This window comes from Lynx rufus, unplaced genomic scaffold (assembly GCF_022079265.1).
Source record: "Lynx rufus isolate CCGP_SWC_20201006 ecotype Redwood Valley unplaced genomic scaffold, mLynRuf1.p SCAF_11, whole genome shotgun sequence".
NCBI lineage: Eukaryota > Metazoa > Chordata > Mammalia > Carnivora > Felidae > Lynx > Lynx rufus.
The window spans coordinates 65,933,243-65,949,377 of record NW_025814825.1 but is presented as its reverse complement, the minus strand read 5'-3'; the positions used below and the strand labels follow the sequence as shown (position 1 = coordinate 65,949,377).

At 52.6% G+C, this 16,135-nt stretch overlaps 1 protein-coding gene across 1 annotated transcript in view; it reads right to left on the bottom strand.

Moving 5' to 3' along the window:
* MGMT (O-6-methylguanine-DNA methyltransferase) overlaps window positions 1-16,135 on the bottom strand; it is a 306,287-nt gene that overhangs the window by 231,667 nt on the left and 58,485 nt on the right. Inside the window, exon 2 of the mRNA XM_047073615.1 lies at window positions 7,295-7,431. Coding sequence (XP_046929571.1) covers window positions 7,295-7,419 — 125 coding nt within the window. The 5' untranslated portion in view covers window positions 7,420-7,431. The remainder of the gene's footprint in view (window positions 1-7,294; window positions 7,432-16,135) is intronic.

Below are 16,135 nucleotides of genomic sequence, written 5' to 3'. Positions count from 1 at the left end.
CATCCCCCTTTCTCCAAAGTCAGCCGACTTCCTGCTCTGACTCTGAAGTGTGCTTACACTCCAAGTGCTGGAAACTTCCAAAGCAAATCCTTTACTGGGACAGTTTGGTGCATATTTTGAACCCACATATTTGTAACGGTCATTCAACGGTTCTTTGCTTCCTTCCAGGAGTGTCGTGGCAGGCTCAAAATTAAATCAGCCAGCTTGCTCCTTACTCACGGACACAGGATGCAAGTTTTGCCATTTCTGTGCCCCTGCAACACTAATAAAATTGGCAGGGGTAACACGTCGCTTTGTCTTCGCCGAGTCCAGAACCAAGACTCCGAATCCCAGGGACGCTTGCTTAAATACTGCCAACAGCCTGCCTGCTCCCACCCTCCGCCCTGACCCCGGGAAGGCAAACAGGGTGAAACGGGACCGTGCAGAAACGTGAAAAAAGGCGAAACTCCTGAAGCCATGTGTCGCTTTTCTCTCTCCTAGACCAGAAACCACACAACTTCACCCGAAAACGGGGCAGCACACCTCTTCTGGGGAGAGGACTCCCGGGAGCAGGACTCGCCCGAGCGGTGGCAGCAAAGTACAAGTCCGTCAGAGGGGCGCCCTTCTCGGCCAGTTCTCTGCAGGGTGACCAAGTGACCAAGGGAACCCACGCCGTGAAGGCAGAAGGCCCAATGCCGAGGGCCACCGTCTGTCACTTGGTCACAGTCCCTTCACCTTGGCCTCCCCGGAAGGCAGGGACGTGGCCTTCCCTTACCTGTGGCCATCCAGGAGCTCCAAGCCCAGCGTGGCACCCACCACCCCGCGGCTGCTCCCTGAACGCCGGGCTGTGTGTGCACGGTGAGCGTCACCAGCCACCCGAGTCAAGAGGGTCCCCCCCAGAAATTGGGGACAGGTTCCGCGCACACAGGCCCCACACGCACGGCTCTAGGGCCGGGTGGGGGCGAGGACAAGGCGCTGCAGGCTCCCCAGGCATTCGAGCGCTTGTTCTGAAGAACAAGACGCTTCCTATGAAGCCGAAGCCCGCTTGGGAGGCTCTCCCCGCACAGAAATCTGCTTATTTGACTCAAGAGACCTCCTCAAGAAACACTCTGTAAAATGAAATCATTACGTTGTTTAAGCACATACAACACAAATCAGTTCAAACCAGTGAAGGAAAGCCGTGAGGTGGCTGAGCGTGCAATAGGTGCAAATCCCAAGGAGCATCATTTGATGAAAACTCCTTCCAGTGTTTATCCCGGGGAGAGCTTCTCCCCTTCCTCAGAAGATGATATGGAGGGGAGGCCAGGGTCTGCACGAGGATCGCCTGGTCCGCCCGAGAACTAACGCAGGAACTTCCCGGGAAGGGTCTCGTGACACGCAGATGCTCAGGATTCACTCGGACGTGATCGGCAGGCCACGTGGCACAGAGGGGCTGCCAGGGACCGGCCGGCGTCACCTCCGGCGTCCCCGTGCAGGCCACTCCTCCACTTACAACACTTCAAAATGAACAGGAAAGCAGCAAATCCACGCAGAAGCTGACTGCCATCCGCTCAAATGGAGTGCACACAACAGGACTTCACAGGTCTGGCCACTCTTCAGGAGGACCTCAGAGGCATCCCGTCTTCACCATTTCAACGGAGAGACTGCTTTGGCACACGTAAAGGGCGAGACCTGACCAAGCATCCGGTGGGGCGGACGCCCCCCTCCCAGCCAGAACAGAGACCCTGCAGTGACATGCTCTGCCGTAGAGGGTCCAGGCCCTCGTCCGTGAGCCTAGTGACAGGGAGCCACGAGCCAGCCAGCCAGCCAAGTGCTGGAAGGAGGGTCAGGCCGAACTAGGCCACACGCTCCCACCCAGCCTCTACGCTGAGCTAGCAGGGGGCAACTTGCCAGAAACACCGTCAAGAGCCACGTGTGTGCAACACCACAGAGCCCCACAAAGAGAAAACAGCCTGCATGCGTTAAGTTTTCAAAAACACAGAATATTTTTACAACTGCTCAGTTTGGTTGGACTATAAGCTTTCTCGGTGTTGCATTCCTATATTGTTTCTAAAATGACTTCCATGGACAAGATGAAGCACGAGGGTGACTCTTTGAGAAGGGAGGGGGAAGACACGTGCAGGTCCAGCCCGGTGGGACCAAACACGCTACTGCTCCTCTCATAGCGTGAGTGCGACCAGGGCAGAACGGTCCATGTTTCAAGTGAATCAAAGGGAATCAACTTTAGGGAAACCTAAACAAGCCCCCAAATAACATTTATTTTTCAACACCCCTTCGCATTAGATTTTTTGACACTGCAGGGAATAACGGGGTCAAAGCTTTGTAGTCACGCAGAGATGGTGTGGGGAGAGTTCATCGAGCTCCTGCAAAAAAGCAAGTTACTCTTAAACGTGAGAATTGTTAATGCACACTTGATAGTATTGGCAGGAAGTCATAAAATTAGGATCATACTCTCCTTCCCATCTGATATTCTACATTCAAGTATTTTTAGGAAGGGAAAGGTAATTTAACCTAGACCAAGAAATCCCAAAGATCACTGTATAAAGCCATACAAACAGGTAAGCAGACTGACGTGGGGAACAGGAACCCTATTTTGTACAGAATCACAAGTGAAATTTCACTGAAGACAGAGGTCAGTGGTCAACTTCCAATTTCCCTACTGAAGAAAGCAGCATGGCTCCAGAGGAGATAAAGACCCCAGCCCTCACAAGCACTTGAGGAGGAGGGGCAGAACAGCATCCCCAAGCTGTGAGGATGCTCTGCTCGAAACCCCCTTGGCCCCTGCCCACCAGCAGAGCTGGAGAGCACGGCCTTAGGGGCACACAGCGCTTCACCTGCAGGTACCGCCCCTCGGAGTGGGCAAGGGCAGCACCAGTTCTAGTAGACAAAAGGAATCCTAATCATGTCTTTCTGTACAGGGAACACCAGAGCTGGATGGCATCTGAGGTGAATTCATCCACAGCTGGAAAAAGAAGCCCCACTAATCCCACACAGGATGCTTTCAGAAGAGAGGGAACACCTCCGAAGTCACTTTGTGCCGAAAGGCTAACCTCAATGCGAAAGCCTGGTAAACGCATCACAGAAAGGAAAATTAAGACGAACATCCGTCATGAATGTAAACACACAAGTACTAGAAAAAATGGCAAATTTAAGCCAGTAACATGGTGGGGGGGGGGGGCGTGCAGGGAGAGATCATGAACTACGTGGCATAGTCCAGCATTTCAAGACTGGTATAAAATCTTGCTTCGTCACTTGTTTAAAAAAAAAAATGTATTTTAATGTTTATTTTTGAGAGAAAGAAAGAGAGTGACACACGGAATCCTGAGCAGGCTCCAGGCCCTGAGCTGTCAGCACAGAGCCCGACGTGGGGCTCAAACTCACGAACCATGAGATCGTGACCTGAACTGAAGTCAGACGCTTAACCTACTGAGCCACCCAGGCGCTCCTCACCACTTGTTTAAAACAGTAGTAATAATAACGTTGAGACACGTACAAAAAGACTAACAAAATCCATCATGTAGAGCAAGTATTTTCCATCCGAGAAAAGACACCTATGAGACCCACGGGGGCAGCACCATGGCTCGGGAACCGGAAGCCCCCGTGACTGGAACAGGGGAAGAATGTCCACCGTCACAACGTTTACCCCATACGCCAGAGGGTCCAGTCAGTGGTGAAAGTGGAAATAAAAGGCATAAAGATCAGAAAGTTGTCTTTAGTCACAGGACCAACTTTCTATAGCAGAAGTCCTAAGGAATCTGCAAAACAATTCCTACAACTATTAATTCAGTAAGAGGACAGAAGATCAACATATCAAAAATCAACATAAAAAACGATGTACCAGCAGCCAGTAAATAACCATTTTAAATTAATTTAGAACACCAAAATATTTAGAAGTCAGATGTACAAAAAACATACGAGATCTCTATGCTGGAAACTAGAACACAGAAGAAAATTAAAGACAAGTCGAATGAATGGAGACATAAACCATGTTCATAAATTGGAAGGTTTTTAAAGTGGTCAACCCTCCCAGTCTGGGTACAAAAATATAATGAACCCCCAATCAAAATCCCAATCAATACTAGACACCTTGATTCTTTAATATGGAAATTTAAAGGCACTGAAGCCAAAATAGTATTTAGGGGAAAAAAAAAAAAGTTAGAAGACTCATTACCTTAATTCAAGACTTATCACAAAGCTATGCAATCACATCCACACAGTTCTGGTGTGGGACAGATGAAGCGATCACCTGAACCACGCAACGTCCAGACATAGGGACGCACACAAGTAGTCAATTGATTTGACAAATGTGCTAAGGGAATTCAATTTAGAAAGTTGTTTTCTCCTCCTAAATGAGGAGAAAACTAAGTAACTGGAAAAAAAAAAAACTGAGTACCTCACCACAACAAGGTGGATCAAGATGATGGGTCCTAGATCTAAACATAAGAGCCCGAAATTATCAAGTTTTAGAAGAATTTATCAGAAAATACTGGAGAAATTAACAGTAGGCAAATCTTGAAGACAAAAAATGCTAAGAAAATCATTAAGTTGTAGTCCCTCAAAATCAGGAACTTCTCATTGGAAGATGGCACTATAATAAAAACAAGCATCCAGTTTTGAAATACATATGGTAATACACATATCTGATAAAGGACTTGTAACCAGAAGCACAAATCAATGATAAAACAAACAGGATGCCCATCGAAAATGGGCAGAAGACCCACGCAGACGCCGCACAATGAAAAGGCAGGAGTGGTCGATAAAGGTGGTTAGAGGAGATCATGAGGAAAGTTAAAATCAGAACGAGAATGTTTCAGACCCACTAGAATGGCTAAAACTTTAGAAACTAACACATATCAGTGAGAGCACAGAGAGATGGAAACTCCTGCAATTTCTGACGGAAGGGAGTATGAAATGGTTCCACTTTGGGAAAAGTTTTGGCAGTTTCTTAGGAGGTTAAACATACATTTGCCATGCAATCCAGCAATCCCACACCTTGGAGCTGACTCCAGAGAAGCAAAAAGGGGTCCAAAGAGGCTTGAACAAAACTTTCAACTTTACTCCCACTAGCCAAAAATTGGACAATTCAAATTCCATCAGTAGGAGACCTGATAAAACTGTGGAGTATTCCTAGAATAAACTACATTCACCACCAAGAAGGACCTACTAATTGACACACAACAGGGGTGACCCTCAAAACGTCGCTGAACAAAGAATCCAGTACAGAAGACTATACCCTCAACTCTATATAAAGCTCAAGAATGAGTGGTTAATCAAGACAGAAATGGGAACAGTAGATGCCAATAGGAGCCGGGACTCACAGGGAGCACAAGGGAACAGGTGGTTTAGAGAGTTCCAGATCTTGGTTTAGGCTGGTGGCCATTTGGCTTGTACACTTTTCTCAAAACCTCACCTCGATTTTCTATCACTTGAAAAAGAATTATCAACCCTGAGTATTCATAAAGAATTTTTGAATCTGTAACTTTTAAATGTCCCTTCCTAAAGTTAACTGTGGGTGTATAACAGACTACTGGTTAAAACTCATTTCCCACTTGCCCCTTACCCACAGAATCTCGCCTACCCTGGCTCCCAGCCCGGTGGTGGCCCCGTGACAGGAGGATGCTAGGGGCTCCTTCTGGAAAGGGGGGTGGGTCCCTTTCTCTCTCCTCTGCCCAGAAGGGGAGCGTGGCAGCTCGCACCCCAGAGGCCGGCCCAAAGCACCAGAATGAGGGCCACAGCCTGGAGAGGCAGAGGAAAGCCGGAGGCAGCCATGAGACCCAGCCTCCACTGCTCATCTATGAGCGTCTTACTGAAGCCATCCGGACGACTGCTTCAGGCTAAACCCAATCCTGATGCAGAAAGCAGCTCAGAATTAAGCCTCCTCTTGTGTTCTCATCACCCAGAGTGGGCATTTAACGAAACGTCTAGGTTTTATTTTCTTCCCCAAATTCACTTCAAGGAATTTTTTCTTAAAGCAAAAAGTTCCACAAAATTTCTGTGATTTATTGGGCAAGTGAATATGCTAAGAGACAAAATGACATTCCCCACGAATTATTTGGTGTCTGTGATTTTCTGAGCACCGTGGCCAGATGGTTTTCATAGAAAGAGAAGAGTGTATTCATACAGTTCAAAGGTTTGCTTATTTTTTTTTTTTTGGCCTTAAAAAAAAAAGTACTATTGATTGTAACATGCAGCTCGACAGGAAAAAATCTCGACACTGGAGGCGAAAACGGGTATTTATTACCGTGCCCGCGCTCATTATGGCGGTCTCTGACAGGGGTCCATTAAAATCAATTTTTATGTTTCTATGTATTTTCTTTATCTAATGTTCTCTGGCATTGTGTTTATTAGCCGGTTAAGACAAACACTGAGCAGGAGTGGGCGGTTTTTCCCTCTTCTGTCAGAAGTAACGAGAACTGCAATTTTAATACAACGACTCACAATCGATGGATGGAGGAAACGTTACATTTCAGAACCAAACGTTAAGGAGTGCTTTAAATTTTTTATGTTTTTACAATTAAGAGAAATACGGTGGAGATCTGTCAGAAGAGAAGCACGTGTCCTGTTAGAAAAGGCAGCGCTCTAACATCATGCTGGGGGGCTCCCCCCATGCTCAACCGCCCCCCCACCCCCGTCTGTCTGACACCACAGGGGCCACGAGAGCTCCAAATCAAGCAGTTCCAAGACTTCAGGAAACTCACCTGGCAGACTCTGAACAACGAAGGCTGGTCCTGATTTAAAAGCATCAAGATCAGGGAAGCATTTCCCCCCCAATCCCGGTGACCAATCTTCCAGAGAGATTCCCACACTTGTTGAAGAATCAAAATATTTAAGGCTTATAGTCCATCGACTACTCTGTAAATGTTTTTTTGTTTATCTTAGAGACAGAGAGGGAAGGAGAATGCGAGCTGGGGGGGGGAGGGGTGGGTAGGGGAGGACAGAGGGAGCGAGAATCCCGAGCAGGCTCCACACTCAGTGCACAGCCTGAGGTGGGGCTTGATCCCATGACTCTGGGATCATGACCTGAGCTGCAATCAAGAGTCAAACACTGGATGGACTGAGCCACCCAGGCGCCCCTGTAAACGTGTATGTTAATTAGACGTCATGGGCCACTAGCGAGAGCTGTGCCCCTGTGGTTACCTGCAGGCAGAGGACGCACAGACATCAGCAGATACTGATGATGCAAAGTCCTGGCCCAGCCACATGCCAGGCTGACGTTGGTGGCTGCCGGCCCGTGGCTCCATACCACGCCGCAGTACCCACTGCTTCTGTGCCACTCTCAACAAATACCGCGCGGAGGGGACTGCAGGGGACTCACCCGGCGTCGGGGGTCTTCCTGCCGTGCAGCGTGATCTCATGCACACCCTGCTCACAGGCAGAGATCTCAATCTCCCCCAGCGGGCTGTCCACCACTTTGTAGTTCATTTCACAGGTCTTGTCCATTCTCCCATGCACCTGTAAAAGACGATTTTAAAGCAATGAAGTACACGTGAAAAAGCGTGGTCCCTCTTAAAGCACAACGAGCACCAGTTACTGAAGACAAACGTCTTCCGAAGTTCTTCCCCATTCTTGGAACCTAATCATCGGATGTGTCGTCTTTGTACTACACTTACTTCAGATACAGAAAACTACCAGGACCACTAGAGCAGCCGACTAGCGGCACATACACCTTCCTTCAATTACTCCCTAGCCTCACCTTGAACCAGGGCTCAGTCGAAGAGGCGAAAATGACCAGAGCTCCCTCTATAGGGTCCCTAGAGCCAAGCTAACCTTGCTTCAACAAAACAGTTACCAACTTTCTCACCAACACAGGCTGAAGCCACGGGATATTTTGAACAAAGTACATTTAAAAGCAAGGCATCGTGGAGTGAAGGTGGACACAGCTCTTGTGCAGTGGAAGCTGTGCTGGCTGGGAGCGAGCCCCATGCACGCATGGAGAACACACACAGCTGACCCCGAACAACACAGGTCTGACCTGCGTGGGCCACTGTGCACGGTTTTCCCATACAGGGCTGTAAATGTATTTTTTTTTTTTTTACGTTTATTTTTGAGAGACAGAGAGAGAGCACAGTAGGGGAGGGGGCAGAGAGAGGAGAAGACACAGAATCGGAAACAGGCTCCAGGCTCCGAGCTGTCAGCACAGAGCCCGATGCGGGGCTCGAACCCACGGACGGCGAGATCATGACCTGGGCTGAAGTCGGACGCTCAACCGACTGAGCCACCCAGGCGCCCCAGAACTATAAATGTATTTTTTCTGCCTTAAGATGTTAACAGGTTCCCTAGCTTACTTTTTTTTATAAGAACACAGTATATAACACAAACATACAAAAGGTGATAACCGGATATTTTCACAGGAAGGTCAACAGTAGGCTCTTAGTAGCTAAATTTTTGGGGAGTCAAAAGTCACACGCAGATTTTCGACTGCACGGAGGTCAGCGTCCCTAATCCCATGCTGTTCAAGGGCCAACCTTGAACACTTTACTTACTTTCAGAGAAACATACAAACACATAAAAGCTCTCCTATGATGCACTGTCCCTGTTAATTGACAGATGTTCATTTCGGTCAGTGGACCAAAGGCCTGGGAGAACGAGCAGGTACGGCGAGGGTGGGGAGGAGCCAGGCAGGAGGTCCGGGCAAACCGACATTGGATAAAAACCACCCCAACTGCGGGCAGAAGATGCCAGCCAAGGGTGGGCTGTGGGGACGCGAACGGCGACCAGCCCAGGTCCCGGAGCCTGTTCCCTCCCTGCAGCCCCTCCTCCCGCAAACCGCGTGACCTCACATGCCAGCGTTTCCCTGCTCTCGGCCCCACGGCAGCCGCCAGCCATGCACCGAAACAGCGACAGCCTCACCCCCCACCCAGACCGTGCGCTGCTCCTGACCTGTGGGCCGGGCTGCTGATCACAGCTCTGTCCGCAGGCACCTCCGATGAACTGTCCGCGACGTAACCCTGCAAAAATGCTCCCCTGCACACGCGGCTTTTCAGGGACATCACTGCCGTCCATCGTCACCCCCACCACGCCCAGGACTCACCCAAGGGATTCTCCTCCCCCGCTCACCCCATCAAGCTCCTACCACTGCCAGCTCCTCTCATTTCCACCCCATTCTCCCCGAGGCCTCATCAACTCTCATGCGAGAAAGGACTTCCCTGGGACCCGAGTTACACCTGGGCCCTTCCCACCCCTTCCCGCCCCTCGCCCCGAACAATAAATCAGCTGCCAATTACACAAAGGGGCTACAGCAAGGTCCGAAAACTGCAGCCCACAGGCCGCAGGCAGCCTGACACCTGCTTTCGTAAATCACGTTTTGCGGGGACGTGGCCTTGCTCATCTGTCTGCATGCTGGCTGTGGCCGCCTTCCTGCTGCCCGGCTGTGACGGGGACAGCGTGGCCCTGAGCACTTACCCCGGCCTCCACACGCCGGGTCTGCTGAGCCCCTCGAGGTCCGCACTCATGCACCCTCCTACCCCCACCCACAGGCCGGCCGTCCCTCCAGGCAGCTCAGGGGCCTGATACTGCAGTCCCTCCACCACACGTCCTCTTCCTGACCTCCCCACATGGCCGGCCTCACCACCCCTACCCTGACCTCTTCCCTTCCCCATCCTTCCACCTGCTGCTAAAGCCACACACCAACTCCCTCATCTGTCTTCCCAGCAGCCACGGGGAGAAGTGCATTTATGGCCCTGATGAGGTCAAGCAGTACCCCCAAACCACACAGTGTGGAAGCATCACCCCGAGATTCCATCCTAAGCCTCAGGTTGCAGAGCCACCCTGCTCAACATGCACTTTTCTGTGCATCTTGACCGGGATCTGAAATAGACTCCTCTCAGTTCCCAGTGAGGGGACACGGGATTGTGATGTTCGCCCGATGTCACAGATGCTCTGACATGTCGCACTCCTCAACCACCCCAACGTCCATGGATCCCCACTCCGCCATGCAGGGGCAGGAAGCAGGGGGGTGGCCTCCCACCACGGCCTGTCACTTTGCCACAAGTGCCTTTATCTGTGGGATAAAGGACACCTAAACCACAGGGCCTGCACAGGGACTAGTGGGAACATGAGCAGACACTTGGCTTCCGGGAAGGATTTGGGATTACCATCTTGTCACAGTTGACATTTTAACCACATGCCCTTGGCCTTTGATCCTGTCATGCAGTGCATCGGCTCTCCTCTGTAAAATCCTATCCAACAGCACCAAAATCCTTACCGTCGTAAACAGCGGGTGGCCACCCCTCCCCAGCCCCCTGGGGCCTTCCCTCATTCCTCGGAGCCCTCACATCTATGGATGTTTCCCGTCACCCTGCAGGGTCTGCTACCAGGAGTCAGGGCTCCACTGAAGACAGATGCATCACACACACGAGAGGCTTATCAAACAGACGAAGTAGATGAGCAGCATTTCCACCATCCAGGCCAAGAGTCTGGCACAGCATTTCCCACAGTGTGTTCTAGAAGACTAAAGACTACTCAGAGAAATGTGGGTGCACTATCCCCTCCTGGGAAACTCACCATGCACGTTAGTGTGTTAAAAGCTCTGAGCAGTCCTGCATAGAAACTGGTTTTTGTTAACCATGAACTCACGTCTCCTACCTAGGCCATGCCTGTCAGGCTGAAAGTGGTTTCCTCACAGATCTGGGCACAGGCCTCAGATCCAGACCATGAAAAGCCATGAGCCCCTGTCCCAGGCACGGCTCCGAATGGAAAGCGTCAGAACCTCATAGCAGCTAATTTAAGCACAAAAGCAATTTACTGAAAGGCTGTTCCATAACTCCCAGAACTGCTGGGAAGGCTGGAGAAACAAGCTCAGACAACTGTAGGAACCAAGACTGGCCACAGTCCAACCACAGCCAGAATCGAACCTCAGGAAACATCTGTAGGACCACAGGGACTACAGACACGCAGCCGGCACCGTTGCCACCGTTGCCCTGGAAACAGGATGTTGCAGCCACTGCCAGTTTCCTGCTGCCTGGCCCCGTGCCATCTGCCCTCAATTCACTGCCCAGTGTGTGGACCCAACACCACGCACAAGTTCACGCTGGCACGCGTCCCAATTCACGGCCCGGAGTGTGGACCCAGCACCACGCACAAGTTCACGCTGGCACGCGTCCCAATTCACGGTCCGGAGTGTGGACCCAGCACCACGCACAAGTTCACGCTGGCACGCGTCCCAACTCACGGCCCGGGGTGTGGACCCAGCACCACGCACAAGTTCACGCTGGCACGCGTCCCAATTCACGGCCTGGAGTGTGGACCCAGCACCACGCACAAGCTCACGCTGGCACACGTCCCAATTCACGACCCAGTGTGTGGACCCAGCACCACGCACAAGTTCACGCTGGCACGCGTCCCAATTCACGACCCAGTGTGTGGACCCAGCACCATGCACAAGTTCACACTGGCACGTGCCCCAATTCACGACCCAGTGTGTGGACCCAGCACCACGCACAAGTTCATGCTGGCACACGTCCCAATTCACGGCCCAGAGTGTGGACCCAGCACCACGCACAAGTTCACGCTGGCACGCGTCCCAAATCACGGCCCAGTGTGTGGACCCAGCACCACGCACAAGTTCACGCTGGCACGCGTCACAATTCATGGCCCAGTGTGTGGACCCAGCACCACGCACAAGCTCAACGCTGGCACGCGTCCCAATTCACGGCCCAGAGTGTGGACCCAGCACCACGCACAAGCTCAACGCTGGCACGCGTCCCAATTCACGGCCCAGAGTGTGGACCCAGCACCACGCACAAGTTCACGCTGGCACACGTCCCAATTCACGGCCCAGAGTGTGGACCCAGCACCACGCACAAGCTCACGCTGGCACGCGTCCCAATTCACGGCCCAGAGTGCGGACCCAGCACCACGCACAAGCTCAACGCTGGCACGTGTCCCAATTCACGGCCCAGAGTGTGGACCCAGCACCACGCACAAGTTCATGCTGGCACACGTCCCAATTCACGGCCCAGAGTGTGGACCCAGCACCACACACAAGTTCACGCTGGCACGTGTCCCAATTCACGACCCAGTGTGTGGACCCAGAACCATGCACAAGTTCACGCTGGCACACGTCCCAATTCACGGCCTGGAGTGTGGACCCAGCACCACGCACAAGCTCACGCTGGCACACGTCCCAATTCACGGCCTGGAGTGTGGACCCAGCACCACACACAAGTTCACGCTGGCACGCGTCCCAATTCATGACCCAGTGTGTGGACCCAGCACCACGCACAAATTCACTCTGGCACGGGTTCCAAGCAGGAGAAGGATGGAACACTAGTTGCCCATCTTCCTTCCCAGGACTCGATTTTCTCACCAATAAAACAGCAACGACAGTGCTGATTCCACCACCCTCGCTGGGCTGTTCCATGGCCTGCAGAACACAGGGAAGATGGTGAACGGGCCACTGGACCACTGCTCCTGTGGGGAAGGGCCTCCCTGTGCACAGGACACAGCCAACTCTCACCCCTACCACAAGGCACAAGGGGGAGACCCATCTGAGTATGCACACGGGGGTCGGGAGAAGGTTAGGCCAGGGTGGTGAAACTGACAGACGGCCACAGGCATAAGGCCTGCCTCTCCCGTCTCCACCACATGGAGAAATGGTCTCTGGAGACCTGGGTCCTGCTCACTCCTTGGTAAAAGGACCTGGCATGTTATAAGGCCTCACCCTGGTGGCCAGGCTCCGACCACAGTCAGTTAAGGGTGGCTGGACTTGGAGACTGTTGGCCTCGAATGCAGGGTTAGGGCTGCAATGGTGGTCTCTGAACCAAATATTGCCCAGGCGCCCCGAGAACCGCACTTCTGAATGGGACACAAAGGACCCTGAAGCTTGGCCTGCCCACCGCTGTACCAACACCAACATGCACCCCACGCCCGGCAACGTGGTGCCAACCCTGGCCCGCCTGGTCTAACCTCACACACGAAGAGCAGTCCACCCTCATCAGGTGAGGACAGGCTTGGACGAACCACACTATTGCCTGAGGGCACAGAACACCGTGTGTCACTCACAGAGCAGGGGACGCTCTTTCCAAATCATGGCAAGAACCAAAAAAGGGCAACCAGTCTGTAGTGGCAATAACTGGGGAGTTGAAATCAGAGTTATGGGTGAGCGGCTGGGGTCACCTGGGGCCACAACCAATCAGCCAGTCATGGGGTTGCGTGAGGTCTCAGCGGTTTGCTCCTGAGACTCTGTTATCGGTTAACAGAAGAGAAACCAAATCCCACTTCAGTTTCCTGAACGCCAGGATTCCAGACCTGCCTTCCCTAGGACTAAGGCCTGGTACCCAGGCCCAGGTCCTGGGCGAGGCCTGGTGGGGCTGTATTTTCTCTGGCGCTGCTGGGTTTACCTAAGCCCGTTAGCAGAACCGCGGCTAGTCAGAGATAATTACCACAACCCACCGCCTACTACTTTGCCAAAAGAGCAAAAGCAGCAAATTTTAACAGCATTTTATATGAACCTGCCAGAAAGGGAGCCCTACGTGCTTTCTCTCCTGTAGACGACAGGCACGCATGCACAGAGTCCTTCCACCAGCAAAAGTAAAAACCAGCCGGTGTCCTAGAGCAGCCTGCCGCGTCACGGATAACATGTCCCTGGACAGCAGTGCCGGGCCGTGCGGCGTGGCGGGCAATGCGTGGACGGGAAGCCCCAGGCGGACAGCAAGTGTGACACAGCACGGGTGCGTTACAAGTCAGGCAGAGCCCGTAGAGGGAGGAGGGAGGCTCGCAGGCTGGGTGGGGCGTTGCTGACACCAGGGGGACAGCAAGAAGAGGCTTCAATAGTCGGCGAACGCGTCGGGGAGCCAGCGCGTCCCAACACAGGCTGGGGGGAGGTACCGCCTGGAAAGCGACAATGCCAGACACACACGGGGCCGGCCAGGAGCGAGGCAGCACAAAGGAGCCGACGGGATTCCGGGCCGTGTGAGCACGACAGCTCCCGTCCCACACCCTCACACAGCCAATGCCCCGCGCTCCAGAGACCAACCCAGACAGGGCCAGGCGCCTGACCCCGAGAAGCGAGCCAAGAAAGGAACAAGGCCCGGTGAAGACACTCGCTGGTTGGCAGCGAGACAAGATGCTCGGGCACCGAGTCCAGGGCCAGGCCAGCCCCTCAGGACTACAGGGACGCCATGCCAGTGGGGGAACAGGTGAGGAGGAAGAATTTTTGGAGGAAACGACATCCACATGGAGGGCTGGCTCATAACAGGAGACAGGCAGGCGAGACGCCCGGGGGGACCGCGGCCGAGGCGAGCACGGCACGGAGGGGCGGGGAGCGGGCGAGGAGGCAGGTGCCGCAGCAAGCCCGGGCTGCACAGCCCGTGAGGCCAATGGATGAGCCTGGCCTTGCCCCGAGGGGCCCTGGAAGATTAGACGGGGGAGAAGCCACCCGGTTTGCCCACTTGGAAGCTTCCTCTAGCAGGTGTGTAAGGAATGGGTGGGAGAGAGATTCGGAGTCGCTGAGGACGGACGGGAGCCCAGCCAGCACATGGCGACAGCACTAACCAGCGAGCAAAAACCAACAAACATGCCCCTGATGCATCAGTCGCTAGGAGAAGGTGCTGGAAATTCGACAAGACAAAAAGGGCCTACTGGGGGAAAGTACCACAAAAGTCAACTCACGCATGCTGGGCCATCTGTGCCACAGCTTTTGTATAAATCTAAAATTACTCCAAAATAAAGTCTGTTTTTAAAAACCAATACGGATAGAACAATTTAAAACATTTTTTTCTGTTACCTGCATGTTCTGAGTTCACAGTAAACGAGTTCCTTTTATAAGGAGAAGACACTGTGTTAAAATCCCACATGACCAAGACAAATGACAACAGCAAATGTTCTAAAATCATCATGGCCTCAATCTCATCTGTGTAAAACAAGGGACTGTTAATGCTTTTCTGAGTAAAATAAAAACTCTTGAGGCATGAGAGTTTTTGGGTTAAAAATGGGTTCAATAAAATGCATGCACACAAAAGCAAACCAGATCTTACCCCTTCTTTCACATCATACATCCCTAAAAATGTGACCTGACCAGCCCTACACATGCTGGTGCCCTCCCTGCCTGCCTGCCCTCATCTCTGACCAGGGCCCCTGATTTCACTCTATTTCTGCTGCTGTTTAAACACTCAGACCTCACTTGTGCCTCAGGGCCTTTGCACCTGTTGCTGAAGCTCCCTAAAACATCTCTTCCTAACATGCTGGCACAGCGGCCTTTCTGTCACTTAACTCATAAGCCTACTCACACATCACCTTCTCAGAGAAATCTTCCCAAAACAGTCTACATCCTCCACCCCTTCTATTTACAACACTGATGTCACATGCAATTACATGAGATGTGTTTTGCTTGTGTGCCCTGTGTTGCCTTCACTAGAACGTAAGCTCCAGCACAGGTAGCGAATGTTAGGTGATAATGCTGGCCAACGAGTAAGAAGTCTGCTGAACTTTTCATTAAAAAACAACAACAACAGCAAAAGTGGCAGGCACCACCTCCTTCCCTTTCTTCCTTCCTTGACCTGACGTATGTGCAGGCTGGAGCGGTGGCAGCCGCCTGGAACATGAAGGAAAGGCCGACTGGAGCGCCCTGGCCGTGATGCCACCGCAGCGGCCGCACCCACCGCACTGCCACACTCCGTCTCGCGTGAGAGAAAGGAAGTCCTGCTTGTCGCAAGGTGGCGTTCTCAGGAATTCCTCCTCTCTTCCGGATGGAGTGGCTTCCAGGCTCCACAGCACTCACAACAGCGGCCAGAATACTGTGGGTGCTCAGCGAGTACCTGCTGAATAAGTGAACTGGTTACACGAGTCATTCCATCATGCCTGAAGGACCCAGAAGGGGGAACTCCGGAATTAATAAGAATCCATGGCTGGGGCTCTGATGGCGTGAGGAGACCAGGAAGGCTTCCTGGAGGAGGTGCTGACATGAGACAGCAGGCAATCTTGGGGCGTCAGCAGGGAGAGACTATGGCAGGCAGGTCTGCCCGTGGAGGGCCCAGTGCCACAGGGAATCCGGGGCATTCAGGGAACCAAAGGGGGCGCCCTGGAGGGAGAGGCCTGTGTTTGAGAGGCACCTGCTGCAGCAGCCCTGGGAGCCATGGGGAGGAGTGGGGGACAGGAGCGGGAGGGCACAGGCTATCCCTGACAACCCCGAGAACATCTGGGGTGGACAAAGGCCTTG